General features: G+C 47.2%; 1 protein-coding gene across 4 annotated transcripts in view; it reads left to right on the top strand.

The window, feature by feature from the left end:
- LOC129856875 (lysophosphatidylcholine acyltransferase 1-like) overlaps positions 1-15,056 on the top strand; it is a 63,888-nt gene that overhangs the window by 5,001 nt on the left and 43,831 nt on the right. For all 4 annotated transcript variants that reach the window (XR_008759830.1, XR_008759831.1, XM_055924608.1 and 1 more), the window contains exons 2-3: positions 7,914-8,053; positions 14,188-14,402. Coding sequence is in view for 2 of the 4 variants with exons in the window: in XM_055924608.1 (XP_055780583.1) it covers positions 7,914-8,053; positions 14,188-14,402 (355 nt within the window). In the remaining 2 variants the exon portion in view is untranslated. The remainder of the gene's footprint in view (positions 1-7,913; positions 8,054-14,187; positions 14,403-15,056) is intronic.

Raw genomic sequence — 15,056 nt, 5'->3', positions numbered from 1 at the left:
ACTCTGTGTGGTTTGACTGACAGTCCCAACTACCAGTCAGTCACTCTGTGTGGTTTGACTGACAGTCCCAACTACCAGTCAGTCACTCTGTGTGGTTTAACTGACAGTCCCAACTACCAGTCAGTCACTCTGTGTGGTTTGATTGACAGTCCCAACTACCAGTCAGTCACTCTGTGTGGTTTGATTGACAGGCCCAACTACCAGTCAGTCACTCTGTGTGGTTTGACTACCAGTCAGTCACTCTGTGTGGTTTGATTGACAGGCCCAACTACCAGTCAGTCACTCTGTGTGGTTTGATTGACAGGCCCAACTACCAGTCAGTCACTCTGTGTGGTTTGACTACCAGTCAGTCACTCTGTGTGGTTTGACTACCAGTCAGTCACTCTGTGTGGTTTGATTGACAGGCCCAACTACCAGTCAGTCCTTCACTAAAAGCCTCCCAGCCTTTAGTTGTGTTCAACGTCTCCCACAGGAGGATTTCCAGACGTCTGGCCAGTCTTATAAAGTCACTCTGCCGAATGAAACAAATCAGCCCTCTAAATAGTCAGTCGATGTTTCCTCTCGTTTTAACCACCTTTACGTATCGTCAGTGTGCTGGTGGTCAATGTGTCATGATGTTTCACAGGCTAAGTTGACCTCAGTGTGTTTGTCCAAAATGGCACCCTGTGAGCCAACCATTATCCCTTTAAAAGGAGAATGAGCCGACCAGTATCCCTTTAAAAGGAGAAGGAGCCGACCAGTATCCCTTTAAAAGGAGAAGGAGCCGACCACTATCCATTTAAAAGGAGAAGGAGCCGACCACTATCCCTTTAAAAGGAGAAGGAGCCGACCACTATCCCTTTAAAAGGAGAAGGAGCCAACCAGTATCCCTTTAAAAGGAGAAGGAGCCGACCAGTATCCCTTTAAAAGGAGAAGGAGCCGACCAGTATCCCTTTAAAAGGAGAAGGAGCCGACCACTATCCCTTTAAAAGGAGAAGGAGCCAACCACTATCCCTTTAAAAGGAGAAGGAGCCAACCAGTATCCCTTTAAAAGCAGAAGGAGCCAACCACTATCCCTTTAAAAGGAGAAGGAGCCGACCAGTATCCCTTTAAAAGGAGAAGGAGCCAACCACTATCCCTTTAAAAGGAGAAGGAGCCGACCAGTATCCCTTTAAAAGGAGGAGGAGCCGACCACTATCCCTTTAAAAGGAGAAGGAGCCGACCAGTATCCCTTTAAAAGGAGAAGGAGCCAACCAGTATCCCTTTAAAAGGAGAAGGAGCCGACCACTATCCCTTTAAAAGGAGAAGGAGCCGACCAGTATCCCTTTAAAAGGAGAAGGAGCCGACCAGTATCCCTTTAAAAGGAGAAGGAGCCAACCACTATCCCTTTAAAAGGAGAAGGAGCCGACCAGTATCCCTTTAAAAGGAGAAGGAGCCGACCAGTATCCCTTTAAAAGGAGAAGGAGCCGACCAGTATCCCTTTAAAAGGAGAAGGAGCCGACCAGTATCCCTTTAAAAGGAGAAGGAGCCGACCGCTATCCCTTTAAAAGGAGAAGGAGCCGACCAGTATCCCTTTAAAAGCGTGTCTCAGCAGAAATTAGTGATGGGGGGAAGAATCTATACAGTTCCATACCAGGATATTATTTTTTACGAGATGTCGTATAATTTTTAACAATGTCCCAATATTATTTTTGTGCTAGTTGGCTGTACCGGCACCAAACCTCCAGTATTTATCCTTCATAGCTAGTTGTCTGTAGCTGCACCAAAACTCCAGTATTTATCCCTCATAGCTAGTTGTCTGTACCGGCACCCAAACTCCAGTATTTATCCTTCATAGCTAGTTCTCCATCTTCTTTTTAAAACAGGGAGATCATTTGTTTTCAGATCTTTAATTTCCATGTCTGATCAGAACTCGTTTTCTCATGTCTCTCTCTTGTCCCTCTGCAGCAGACATACACTATATATACAAAAGTATGTGGACACCCCTTCAAATTAGTGGATTCTGCTGTTTCAGCCACACCCGTTGCTGACAGGTGTATAAAATCGAGCACACATCCATGCAATCTCCATAGACAAACATTGGCAGTAGAATGGGCCTTACTGAAGAGCTCAGTGACTTTCAACGTGGCACCGTCATAGGATGTCACCTTTCCAACAAGTCAGTTTGTCAAATTTCTGCCCTGCTAGAGCTGCCCCGGTCAACTGTTTTATAAAATTGTATTTATTTCAGCTTTATTTAACCAGGTCGGCCAGTTGAGAACAAGTTCTCATTTACAACTGCGACCTGGCCAAGATGAAGCAAAGCAGTGCGACACAAACAACAACACGGAGTTACACATGGAATAAACAAACGTACAGTCAATAACACAATAGAAAAAGTCTGTATACAGTGTGTGCAAATGAGGTAAGATTAGGGAGGTAAGGCAATAAATAGGCCATAGTGGTGAAGTAATTACAATTTAGCTATTAAACACTGGAGTGATAGATGTGCAGAAGATGAATGTGCAAGTAGAGATACTGGGGAGCAAATTAGCAAAAAATAAATAAATAACAGTATGGGGATGAGGTAGTTGGATGGGCTAATTACAGATGGGCTATGTACAGGTGCAGTGATCTTATGCCTACTGTAAGTGCTGTTATTGTGAAGTGGAAACATCTGGGAGAAACAACGGCTCAGCCGCAAAGTGGTAGGCCACACAAGCTCACAGGACGGGACCGCCAGGTGCTGAAGCGCGTAAAAATCGTCTGTCTTCGTTGCAACCCTCACTACCGAGTTCCAAACTGCCTCTGGAAGAAACGTCGGCACAAGAACTGTTCGATGGGAGCTTCATGAAATGGGTTTCCATGGCCGAGCAGCCGCACACAAGCCTAACATCACCATGTGCAATGCCAAGCGTCTGCTGGAGTGGTGTAAAGCTCTCCGCCATTGGACTCTCGAGCGGTGAAAACGTGTTCTCTGGAGTGATGAATCACGCTTCACCATCTGGCAGTCCGACTGACAAATCTAGGTTTTTGTCACGAACCGGCTCGTAGCCCGTAACAAAGAGGGAGACGACGTGGAGATAAGGAATAGAACAAAAATATATTTATTAACTAAAGTACACTGTATAAAATTAACAATGGTGTGTGTGTGTGTGTGTGTGTGTGTGTGTGTGTGTGTGTGTGTGTGTGTGTGTGTGTGTGTGTGTGTGTGTGTGTGTGTGTGTGTGTGTGTGTGTGTGTGTGTGTGTGTATGTGTGTGTGTGTGTGTGTGTAATCAGTAGTGTGAGTGGATGTGTTCGTAGGTGGTGATAATGAGGGGTGTTGAGAGGTGCCAAAACAAACAAACCACAACATTCCACAACCAAAATCCAACAGTGTGTCTGCATGGAGAGATGGGGAAAGGGTCGTCACAGTTCGGGAGGGTCGTCACAGTTTGGGAGGGTCGTCACAGTTTGGGAGGGTCGTCACAGTTTGGGAGGGTCGTCACAGTTCGGGAGGGTCGTCACAGTTCGGGAGGGTCGTCACAGTTCGGGAGGGCCGTCACAGTTCGGGAGGGTCGTCACAGTTCGGGAGGGTCGTTACAGTTCGGGAGGGTCGTCACAGCTCGGGAGGGTCGTCACAGTTCGGGAGGGTCGTCACAGTTCGGGAGGGTCGTCACAGTTCGGGATGGTCGTCACAGTTCGGGAGGGTCGTCACAGTTCGGGAGGGTCGTCACAGTTTGGTGGATGCCTGGAGAACGCTAGCTGCCCCAATGCATAGTGCCAACTGTAAAGTTTGGTGGAGGAGGAATAATGGTCTGTGGCTGTTTTTCATGGTTCGGGCCCCTTAGTTCCAGTGAAGGGAAATCTTAACGCTACAGCATACAATGACATTCTAGATGATTCTGTGCTTGAAACTTTGTGCCAACAGTTTTATTATTTTATTATTATTTTATTTTATTTCATTCACATGCTGAAATAAAATAAAATACCCAGTGGGTGGGCCTATGCCCTCCCAGGCCCACCTGTGGCTGTGCCCCTACCCAGTCATGTGAAATCCATAGATTAGACCCTAATGAATTTATTTAAATGACTTTGAATTTCCTTCTATAAACTGTAACTTAGTTAAATCTTTAGAAATGGTTGCATGTTGTGCATTATATTTTGGTTCAGTGTATATTAGGCCACAGCTAAATGAATACAGGAGAAACCGTGGTGTTTGTTCGTGTTTGTGTGTGTGGGGGGGGATGTGTGTGTGGGGGGGGGATGTGTGTGTGTGTGTGTGTGGGGAGGGGGGTGTATGTGTGGGTGTGTGTGTGTGTGTGTGTGGGGGTGTGTGTGTGTGTGGGGGGGGGGGGGGGGGGCAGCACAGCAACCTGAATAACAGAAGGATACATGTTGACTGAAGATAAGCGCTGATAGCCAGACATCATTAACAGGAACTGGAGTTACATTCCTGCTGACTGTTTGACTTGTAAACACAGTAGATCGTTCTGGAATCCATATTGTAGGAGTGTTGATGATCTCATTCTCAGTAATATCTCTTCTATCTATCCAAGCTGTTCCTGTCTGTCTACAGCTCTCTTCTATCTATCCAAGCTGTTCCTGTCTGTCCTACAGCTCTCTTCTATCTATCCAAGCTGTTCCTGTCTGTCTACGGCTCTCTTCTATCTATCCAAGCTGTTCCTGTCTGTCTACAGCTCTCTTCTATCTATCCAAGCTGTTCCTGTCTGTCTACAGCTCTCTTCTATCTATCCAAGCTGTTCCTGTCTGTCTACAGCTCTCTTCTATCTATCCAAGCTGTTCCTGTCTGTCTACAGCTCTCTTCTATCTATCCAAGCTGTTCCTGTCTGTCTACAGCTCTCTTCTATCTATCCAAGCTGTTCCTGTCTGTCTACAGCTCTCTTCTATATATCCAAGCTGTTCCTGTCTGTCTACAGCTCTCTTCTATATATCCAAGCTGTTCCTGTCTGTCCTACAGCTCTCTTCTATATATCCAAGCTGTCCCTGTCTGTCTACAGCTCTCTTCTGTCTATCCAAGCTGTTCCTGTCTGTCTACAGCTCTCTTCTGTCTATCCAAGCTGTTCCTGTCTGTCTACAGCTCTCTTCTGTCAACCCAAGCTGTTCCTGTCTGTCTGCTGCTCTCTTCTATCTATCCAAGCTGTTCCTGTTTGTCTACAGCTCTCTTCTATCTATCCAAGCTGTTCCTGTCTGTCTACAGCTCTCTTCTATCTATCCAAGCTGTTCCTGTCTGTCTACAGCTCTCTTCTATCTATCCAAGCTGTTCCTGTCTGTCTACAGCTCTCTTCTATCTATCCAAGCTGTTCCTGCCTGTCTACAGCTCTCTTCTATCTATCCAAGCTGTTCCTGTCTGTCTACAGCTCTCTTCTGTCTATCCAAGCTGTTCCTGTCTGTCTACAGCTCTCTTCTATCTATCCAAGCTGTTCCTGTCTGTCCTACAGCTCTCTTCTATCTATCCAAGCTGTTCCTGTCTGTCTACAGCTCTCTTCTATCTATCCAAGCTGTTCCTGTCTGTCTACAGCTCTCTTCTATCTATCCAAGCTGTTCCTGTCTGTCTACAGCTCTCTTCTATCTATCCAAGCTGTTCCTGTCTGTCTACAGCTCTCTTCTATATATCCAAGCTGTTCCTGTCTGTCTACAGCTCTCTTCTATATATCCAAGCTGTTCCTGTCTGTCCTACAGCTCTCTTCTATATATCCAAGCAGTCCCTGTCTGTCTACAGCTCTCTTCTGTCTATCCAAGCTGTTCCTGTCTGTCTACAGCTCTCTTCTGTCTATCCAAGCTGTTCCTGTCTGTCTACAGCTCTCTTCTGTCAACCCAAGCTGTTCCTGTCTGTCTGCTGCTCTCTTCTATCTATCCAAGCTGTTCCTGTTTGTCTACAGCTCTCTTCTATCTATCCAAGCTGTTCCTGTCTGTCTACAGCTCTCTTCTATCTATCCAAGCTGTTCCTGTCTGTCTACAGCTCTCTTCTATCTATCCAAGCTGTTCCTGTCTGTCTACAGCTCTCTTCTATCTATCCAAGCTGTTCCTGCCTGTCTACAGCTCTCTTCTATCTATCCAAGCTGTTCCTGTCTGTCTACAGCTCTCTTCTGTCTATCCAAGCTGTTCCTGTCTGTCTACAGCTCTCTTCTATCTATCCAAGCTGTTCCTGTCTGTCCTACAGCTCTCTTCTATCTATCCAAGCTGTTCCTGTCTGTCTACAGCTCTCTTCCATCTATCCAAGCTGTTCCTGTCTGTCTACAGCTCTCTTCTGTCTATCCAAGCTGTTCCTGTCTGTCTACAGCTCTCTTCTGTCTATCCAAGCTGTTCCTGTCTGTCTACAGCTCTATTCTGTCAACCCAAGCTGTTCCTGTCTGTCTGCTGCTCTCTTCTATCTATCCAAGCTGTTCCTGTTTGTCTACAGCTCTCTTCTATCTATCCAAGCTGTTCCTGTCTGTCTACAGCTCTCTTCTATCTATCCAAGCGGTTCCTGTCTGTCTACAGCTCTCTTCTATCTATCCAAGCTGTTCCTGTCTGTCTACAGCTCTCTTCTATCTATCCAAGCTGTTCCTGCCTGTCTACAGCTCTCTTCTATCTATCCAAGCTGTTCCTGTCTGTCTACAGCTCTCTTCTGTCTATCCAAGCTGTTCCTGTCTGTCTACAGCTCTCTTCTATCTATCCAAGCTGTTCCTGTCTGTCCTACAGCTCTCTTCTATCTATCCAAGCCGTTCCTGTCTGTCTACAGCTCTCTTCTATCTATCCAAGCTGTTCCTGTCTGTCTACAGCTCTCTTCTATCTATCCAAGCTGTTCCTGTCTGTCTACAGCTCTCTTCTATCTATCCAAGCTGTTCCTGTCTGTCTACAGCTCTCTTCTATCTATCCAAGCTGTTCCCGTCTGTCTACAGCTCTCTTCTATCTATCCAAGCTGTTCCTGTCTGTCAACAGCTCTCTTCTATCTATCCAAGCTGTTCCTGTCTGTCTACAGCTCTCTTCTATCTATCCAAGCTGTTCCTGTCTGTCAACAGCTCTCTTCTATCTATCCAAGCTGTTCCTGTCTGTCTACAGCTCTCTTCTATCTATCCAAGCTGTTCCTGTCTGTCTACAGCTCTCTTCTATCTATCCAAGCTGTTCCTGTCTGTCAACAGCTCTCTTCTATCTGTCCAAGCTGTTCCTGTCTGTCTACAGCTCTCTTCTATCTATCCAAGCTGTTCCTGTCTGTCTACATCTCTCTTCTGTCTATCCAAGCTGTTCCTGTCTGTCTACAGCTCTCTTCTATCTATCCAAGCTGTTCCTGTCTGTCTACAGCTCTCTTCTATCTATCCAAGCTGTTCCTGTCTGTCTACAGCTCTCTTCTATCTATCCAAGCTGTTCCTGTCTGTCTACAGCTCTCTTCTATCTATCCAAGCTGTTCCTGTCTGTCTACAGCTCTCTTCTATCTATCCAAGCTGTTCCTGTCTGTCAACAGCTCTCTTCTATCTATCCAAGCTGTTCCTGTCTGTCAACAGCTCTCTTCAATCTATCCAAGCTGTTCCTGTCTGTCTACAGCTCTCTTCTATCTATCCAAGCTGTTCCTGTCTGTCAACAGCTCTCTTCTATCTATCCAAGCTGTTCCTGTCTGTCTACAGCTCTCTTCTATCTATCCAAGCTGTTCCTGTCTGTCTACAGCTCTCTTCTATCTATCCAAGCTGTTCCTGTCTGTCTACAGCTCTCTTCTATCTATCCAAGCTGTTCCTGTCTGTCTACAGCTCTCTTCTATCTATCCAAGCTGTTCCTGTCTGTCTACAGCTCTCTTCTATCTATCCAAGCTGTTCCTGTCTGTCTACAGCTCTCTTCTATCTATCCAAGCTGTTCCTGTCTGTCTACAGCTCTCTTCTATCTATCCAAGCTGTTCCTGTCTGTCTACAGCTCTCTTCTATCTATCCAAGCTGTTCCTGTCTGTCTACAGCTCTCTTCTCCATCTTTGTCTCCATTCAGATAGCGTTGATGACGGTGACTCTGTTCCCCATCCGGTTGTTCCTGGCAGCCTTCATGATGCTGCTGGCCTGGCCCTTCGCCTTCATCGCCTCTGTGGGACGCGACGACATGGTGGTGGAGCCCCAGTCCTTATGGAGGAAGTATGTATACTAACCTAACCCATAACCTCTATAACCTTTACCCTTTAACCCTATCCATCTGACCCTAACCACAACTCTCTGGAGGAAGTATGTATACTAACCTAACCCATAACCTCTATAACCTTTACCCTTTAACCCTATCCATCTGACCCTAACCCCAACTCTCTGGAGGAAGTATGTATACTAACCTAACCCATAACCTCTATAACCTTTACCCTTTAACCCTATCCATCTGACCCTAACCCCAACTCTCTGTGGGAAGTGTGTATACTAACCTAACCCATAACCTCTATAACCTTTACCCTTTAACCCTATCCATCTGACCCCAACCCTAACTCTCTGTGGGAAGTGTGTATACTAACCTAACCCATAACCTCTATAACCTTTACCCTTTAACCCTATCCATCTGACCCTAACCCCAACTCTCTGGAGGAAGTATGTATACTAACCTAACCCATAACCTCTATAACCTTTACCCTTTAACCCTATCCATCTGACCCTAACCCCAACTCTCTGGAGGAAGTATGTATACTAGCCTAACCCATAACCTCTATAACCTTTACCCTTTAACCCTATCCATCTGACCCTAACCCCAACTCTCTGTGGGAAGTATGTATACTAGCCTAACCCATAACCTCTATAACCTTTACCCTTTAACCCTATCCATCTGACCCTAACCCCAACTCTCTGTGGGAAGTATGTATACTAGCCTAACCCATAACCTCTATAACCTTTACCCTTTAACCCTATCCATCTGACCCTAACCCCAACTCTCTGTGGGATGCCAACGAGATGGTGGTGGAACCAAAGGCACTTAAATCTTTTGTCTTACCCCATTCACCCTCTGATTGACACAGATACACAATCCATGTCTCAATTGTCTCAAGGCTTAAAAATCCTTCTTTAACCCGTCTCCTCCTCTTCATCTACACTGATTGAAGTGGATTTAACAGGTGACATCAATAAGGGATCATAGCTTTCACCTGGATTCACCTGGTCAGTCTATGTTATGGAAAGAGCAGGTGTTCTTAATGTTTTGTCCACTCAGTGTATTCTAGTCTGTTTGAATTCATTAGTTTCTATTTCTGGTTATGAATGAGGCTAGGTAATCCATATTGTAGGAGTGTTGATGATCTCATTCTCAGTAATATCTCTTCTATCTATCCAAGCTGTTCCTGTCTGTCCTACAGCTCTCTTCTATCTATCCAAGCTGTTCCTGTCTGTCCTACAGCTCTCTTCTGTCTATCCAAGCTGTTCCTGTCTGTCTACAGCTCTCTTCTATCTATCCAAGCTGTTCCTGTCTGTCCTACAGCTCTCTTCTATCTATCCAAGCCGTTCCTGTCTGTCTACAGCTCTCTTCTATCTATCCAAGCTGTTCCTGTCTGTCTACAGCTCTCTTCTATCTATCCAAGCTGTTCCTGTCTGTCTACAGCTCTCTTCTATCTATCCAAGCTGTTCCTGTCTGTCTACAGCTCTCTTCTATCTATCCAAGCTGTTCCTGTCTGTCTACAGCTCTCTTCTATCTATCCAAGCTGTTCCTGTCTGTCAACAGCTCTCTTCTATCTATCCAAGCTGTTCCTGTCTGTCTACAGCTCTCTTCTATCTATCCAAGCTGTTCCTGTCTGTCAACAGCTCTCTTCTATCTATCCAAGCTGTTCCTGTCTGTCTACAGCTCTCTTCTATCTATCCAAGCTGTTCCTGTCTGTCTACAGCTCTCTTCTATCTATCCAAGCTGTTCCTGTCTGTCAACAGCTCTCTTCTATCTATCCAAGCTGTTCCTGTCTGTCTACAGCTCTCTTCTATCTATCCAAGCTGTTCCTGTCTGTCTACAGCTCTCTTCTATATATCCAAGCTGTTCCTGTCTGTCTACAGCTCTCTTCTATATATCCAAGCTGTTCCTGTCTGTCCTACAGCTCTCTTCTATCTATCCAAGCTGTTCCTGTCTGTCTACAGCTCTCTTCTATATACATGTTGACTGAAGATAAGCGCTGATAGCCAGACATCATTAACAGGAACTGGAGTTACATTCCTGCTGACTGTTTGACTTGTAAACACAGTAGATCGTTCTGGAATCCATATTGTAGGAGTGTTGATGATCTCATTCTCAGTAATATCTCTTCTATCTATCCAAGCTGTTCCTTCATTAGTTTCTATTTCTGGTTATGAATGAGGCTAGGTAACTGTTGAATAGAGGGTAGTGTCGTGGGTTGCCTCGGCCAGAGAGTGTTAGTGTGTCAATGTTGGACGACTGCATGAGCCAGACCCCTGTGGATTGGAGAAGCTTCTGGTGATTCTCCTCTCTTCTCCTCTCCTTTCCTCCTCTCTCCTCTCCTCCTCTCTTCTCCTCTCCTCTCCTGTCATGTCCCCTCCTCTCCTGTCCCCTCCTCTCCTCTCCTGTCCTCTCCCCTCCTGTCCTCTCCTGTCCCCTCCTCTCCTCTCCTCTCCCCTCCTGTCCTCTCCTCTCCCCTCCTCTCCCCTCCTGTCCTCTCCTCTCCCCTCCTGTCCTCTCCTCTCCCCTCCTCTCCTCTCCTCTCCCCTCCTGTCCTCTCCTGTCCTCTCCTGTCCCCTCCTCTCCTCTCCTGTCCACTCCTCTCCTCTCCCCTCCTGTCCTCTCCTGTCCTCTCCTGTCCCCTCCTCTCCTCTCCACTCCTCTCCTATCCCCTCCTGTCCCCTCCTGTCCTCTCCTGTCCCCTCCTGTCCCCTCCTCTGCTCTCCTCTCCTCTCCTCTCCTCTCCTCTCACCCTACAGTAGTGGTCTGTCTCATCACACCCAGTGGGGAGTAAATGAGATGTGACTCATACTTAGAGAGGTGACAGCCTGCCTGTGAGGACACCATCGTGTGATCTACCGTCTACTGTCTCTGTCTGGGGGATGTTGTCTAGTAGAGCTGTCTGGTTTACTGTCTCTGTCTGGGGGATGTTGTCTAGTAGAGCTGTGTGGTTTACTGTCTCTGTCTGGGGGATGTTGTCTTGTAGAGCTGTGTGGTTTACTGTCTCTGTCTGGGGGATGTTGTCTTGTAGAGCTGTGTGGTTTACTGTCTCTGTCTGGGGGATGTTGTCTTGTAGAGCTGTGTGGTTTACTGTCTCTGTCTGGGGATGTTGTCTAGTAGAGCTGTGTGGTTTACTGTCTCTGTCTGGGGATGTTGTCTTGTAGAGCTGTGTGGTTTACTGTCTCTGTCTGGGGGATGTTGTCTTGTAGAGCTGTGTGGTTTACTGTCTCTGTCTGGGGGATGTTGTCTTGTAGAGCTGTGTGGTTTACTGTCTCTGTCTGGGGGATGTTGTCTTGTAGAGCTGTGTGGTTTACTGTCTCTGTCTGGGGGATGTTGTCTAGTAGAGCTGTGTGGTTTACTGTCTCTGTCTGGGGGATGTTGTCTTGTAGAGCTGTGTGGTTTACTGTCTCTGTCTGGGGGATGTTGTCTTGTAGAGCTGTGTGGTTTACTGTCTCTGTCTGGGGGATGTTGTCTTGTAGAGCTGTGTGGTTTACTGTCTCTGTCTGGGGGATGTTGTCTAGTAGAGCTGTGTGGTTTACTGTCTCTGTCTGGGGGATGTTGTCTAGTAGAGCTGTGTGGTTTACTGTCTCTGTCTGGGGGATGTTGTCTAGTAGAGCTGTCTGGTTTACTGTCTCTGTCTGGGGGATGTTGTCTAGTAGAGCTGTGTGGTTTACTGTCTCTGTCTGGGGGATGTTGTCTTGTAGAGCTGTGTGGTTTACTGTATCTGTCTGGGGGATGTTGGGTTCTAGAGCTGTGTGGTTTACTGTCTCTGTCTGGGGATGTTGTCTTGTAGAGCTGTGTGGTTTACTGTCTCTGTCTGGGGGATGTTGTCTTGTAGAGCTGTGTGGTTTACTCTCTCTGTCTGGGGGATGTTGTCTTCTGCCTCCACATTACATTATACTGCCTCCACGTTACATTATACTGCCTCAACATTACATTATACTGCCTCAACATTACATTATACTGCCTCCACATTACATTATACTGCCTCAACATTACATTATACTGCCTCCACGTTACATTATACTGCCTCCACATTACATTATACTGCCTCCACATTACATTATACTGCCTCCACATTACATTATACTGCCTCCACATTACATTATACTGCCTCCACATTACATTATACTGCCTCCACGTTACATTATACTGCCTCCACGTTACATTATACTGCCTCCACATTACATTATACTGCCTCCACGTTACATTATACTGCCTCAACATTACATTATACTGCCTGCCTACCATCAAACTGGGCGACGTCCACATCTTTCACTGTCTGACAACTAATGTCTGGAGAATAATGGTGGAAGGGACTCTTCTGTTGTGGTGTCTGCTCAACGTCTGGAGTATAATGGTGGAAGGGACTCTTCTGTTGTGGTGTCTGCTCGTCTGGAGAATAATGGTGGAAGGGACTCTCCTGTTGTGGTGTCTGCTCAACATCTGGAGAATAATGGTGGAAGGGACTCTCCTGTTGTGGTGTCTGCTCAACATCTGGAGAATAATGGTGGAAGGGACTCTCCTGTTGTGGTGTCTGCTCAACATCTGGAGAATAATGGTGGAAGGGACTCTCCTGTTGTGGTGTCTGCTCAACATCTGGAGAATAATGGTGGAAGGGACTCTCCTGTTGTGGTGTCTGCTCAACGTCTGGAGAATAATGGTGGAAGGGACTCTCCTGTTGTGGTGTCTGCTCAACATCTGGAGAATAATGGTGGAAGGGACTCTCCTGTTGTGGTGTCTGCTCAACGTCTGGAGAATAATGGTGGAAGGGACTCTCCTGTTGTGGTGTCTGCTCAACGTCTGGAGAATAATGGTGGAAGGGACTCTCCTGTTGTACATCTGGAGAATAATGGTGGAAGGGACTCTCCTGTTGTGGTGTCTGCTCAACATCTGGAGAATAATGGTGGAAGGGACTCTCCTGTTGTGGTGTCTGCTCAACATCTGGAGAATAATGGTGGAAGGGACTCTCCTGTTGTGGTGTCTGCTCAACGTCTGGAGAATAATGGTGGAAGGGACTCTCCTGTTGTACATCTGGAGAATAATAGTTGAAGGGACTCTCCTGTTGTGGTGTCTGCTCAACATCTGGAGAATAATGGTGGAAGGGACTCTCCTGTTGTGGTGTCTGCTCGTCTGGAGAATAATGGTGGAAGGGACTCTCCTGTTGTGGTGTCTGCTCAACGTCTGGAGAATAATGGTGGAAGGGACTCTCCTGTTGTGGTGTCTGCTCAACGTCTGGAGAATAATGGTGGAAGGGACTCTCCTGTTGTGGTGTCTGCTCGTCTGGAGAATAATGGTGGAAGGGACTCTCCTGTTGTGGTGTCTGCTCTACGTCTGGAGAATAATGGTGGAAGGGAGTCTCCTGTTGTGGTGTCTGCTCGTCTGGAGAATAATGGTGGAAGGGACTCTCCTGTTGTGGTGTCTGCTCAACGTCTGGAGAATAATGGTGGAAGGGACTCTCCTGTTGTGGTGTCTGCTCAACGTCTGGAGAATAATGGTGGAAGGGACTCTCCTGTTGTGGTGTCTGCTCAACGTCTGGAGTATAATGGTGGAAGGGACTCTTCTGTTGTGGTGTCTGCTCAACGTCTGGAGAATAATGGTGGAAGGGACTCTCCTGTTGTGGTGTCTGCTCAACGTCTGGAGAATAATGGTGGAAGGGACTCTCCTGTTGTGGTGTCTGCTCGTCTGGAGAATAATGGTGGAAGGGACTCTCCTGTTGTGGTGTCTGCTCGTCTGGAGAATAATGGTGGAAGGGACTCTCCTGTTGTGGTGTCTGCTCAACATCTGGAGAATAATGGTGGAAGGGACTCTCCTGTTGTGGTGTCTGCTCAACATCTGGAGAATAATGGTGGAAGGGACTCTCCTGTTGTGGTGTCTGCTCGTCTGGAGAATAATGGTGGAAGGGACTCTCCTGTTGTGGTGTCTGCTCGTCTGGAGAATAATGGTGGAAGGGACTCTCCTGTTGTGGTGTCTGCTCAACATCTGGAGAATAATGGTGGAAGGGACTCTCCTGTTGTGATGTCTGCTCAACATCTGGAGAATAATGGTGGAAGGGACTCTTCTTTACACTGTACCGTCTGTCCTCTAAGTTAACAGCGTTGTGTGGTTCTGTAAATTACTCAATGGAACAAATGTCTCTCTCCAGGTTCGTGGACGTTGCTCTGAGGACCATCATGCGGGTCATGTGGTTTGCAGGAGGCTTCCATTGGATGACGGTGAAGGGGCGCCAGGCGCTACCGGCCGAGGCTCCTATCCTAACCCTGGGACCCCACTCCTCTTACTTCGATGCTATCCCCGTCACCATGACCATGTCCTCCATCGTCATGAAGGCAGAGAGCAAGGACATCCCTGTCTGGGGCAGTGAGTAGCGTTCTCTATGTCCCTCTGTCTCTGTCTCTCTCTCTGTCTGTGTCCCTGTCTGGGGCAGTGAGTAGCATTCTCTATGTCCCTCTGTCCCTCTGTCTCTGTCTCTCTCTCTGTGTCCCTGTCTGGGGCAGTGAGTAGCATTCTCTATGTCCCTCTGTCCCTCTGTCTCTGTCTCTCTCTCTGTCTGGGGCAGTGAGTAGCATTCTCTATGTCCCTCTGTCCCTCTGTCTCTGTCTCTCTCTCTGTCTGTGTCCCTGTCTGGGGCAGTGAGTAGCATTCTCTATGTCCCTCTGTCCCTCTGTCTCTGTCTCTCTCTCTGTCTGTGTTCCTGTCTGGGGCAGTGAGTAGCATTCTCTATGTCCCTCTGTCCCTCTGTCTCTGTCTCTCTCTCTGTCTGTGTTCCTGTCTGGGGCAGTGAGTATCGTTCTCTATGTCCCTCTGTCCCTCTGTCTCTGTCTCTCTCTCTGTCTGTGTCCCTGTCTGGGGCAGTGAGTAGCATTCTCTATGTCCCTCTGTCCCTCTGTCTCTGTCTTTCTCTCTGTCTGGGGCAGTGAGTAGCATTCTCTATGTCCCTCTGTCCCTCTGTCTCTGTCTCTCTCTCTGTCTGTGTCCCTGTCTGGGGCAGTGAGTAGCATTCTCTATGTCCCT

The sequence above is a fragment of the Salvelinus fontinalis genome, chromosome 6 (assembly GCF_029448725.1).
Source record: "Salvelinus fontinalis isolate EN_2023a chromosome 6, ASM2944872v1, whole genome shotgun sequence".
Classification (NCBI taxonomy): Eukaryota; Metazoa; Chordata; class Actinopteri; order Salmoniformes; family Salmonidae; genus Salvelinus; species Salvelinus fontinalis.
This window is presented reverse-complemented; position numbering and strand designations above follow the sequence as displayed.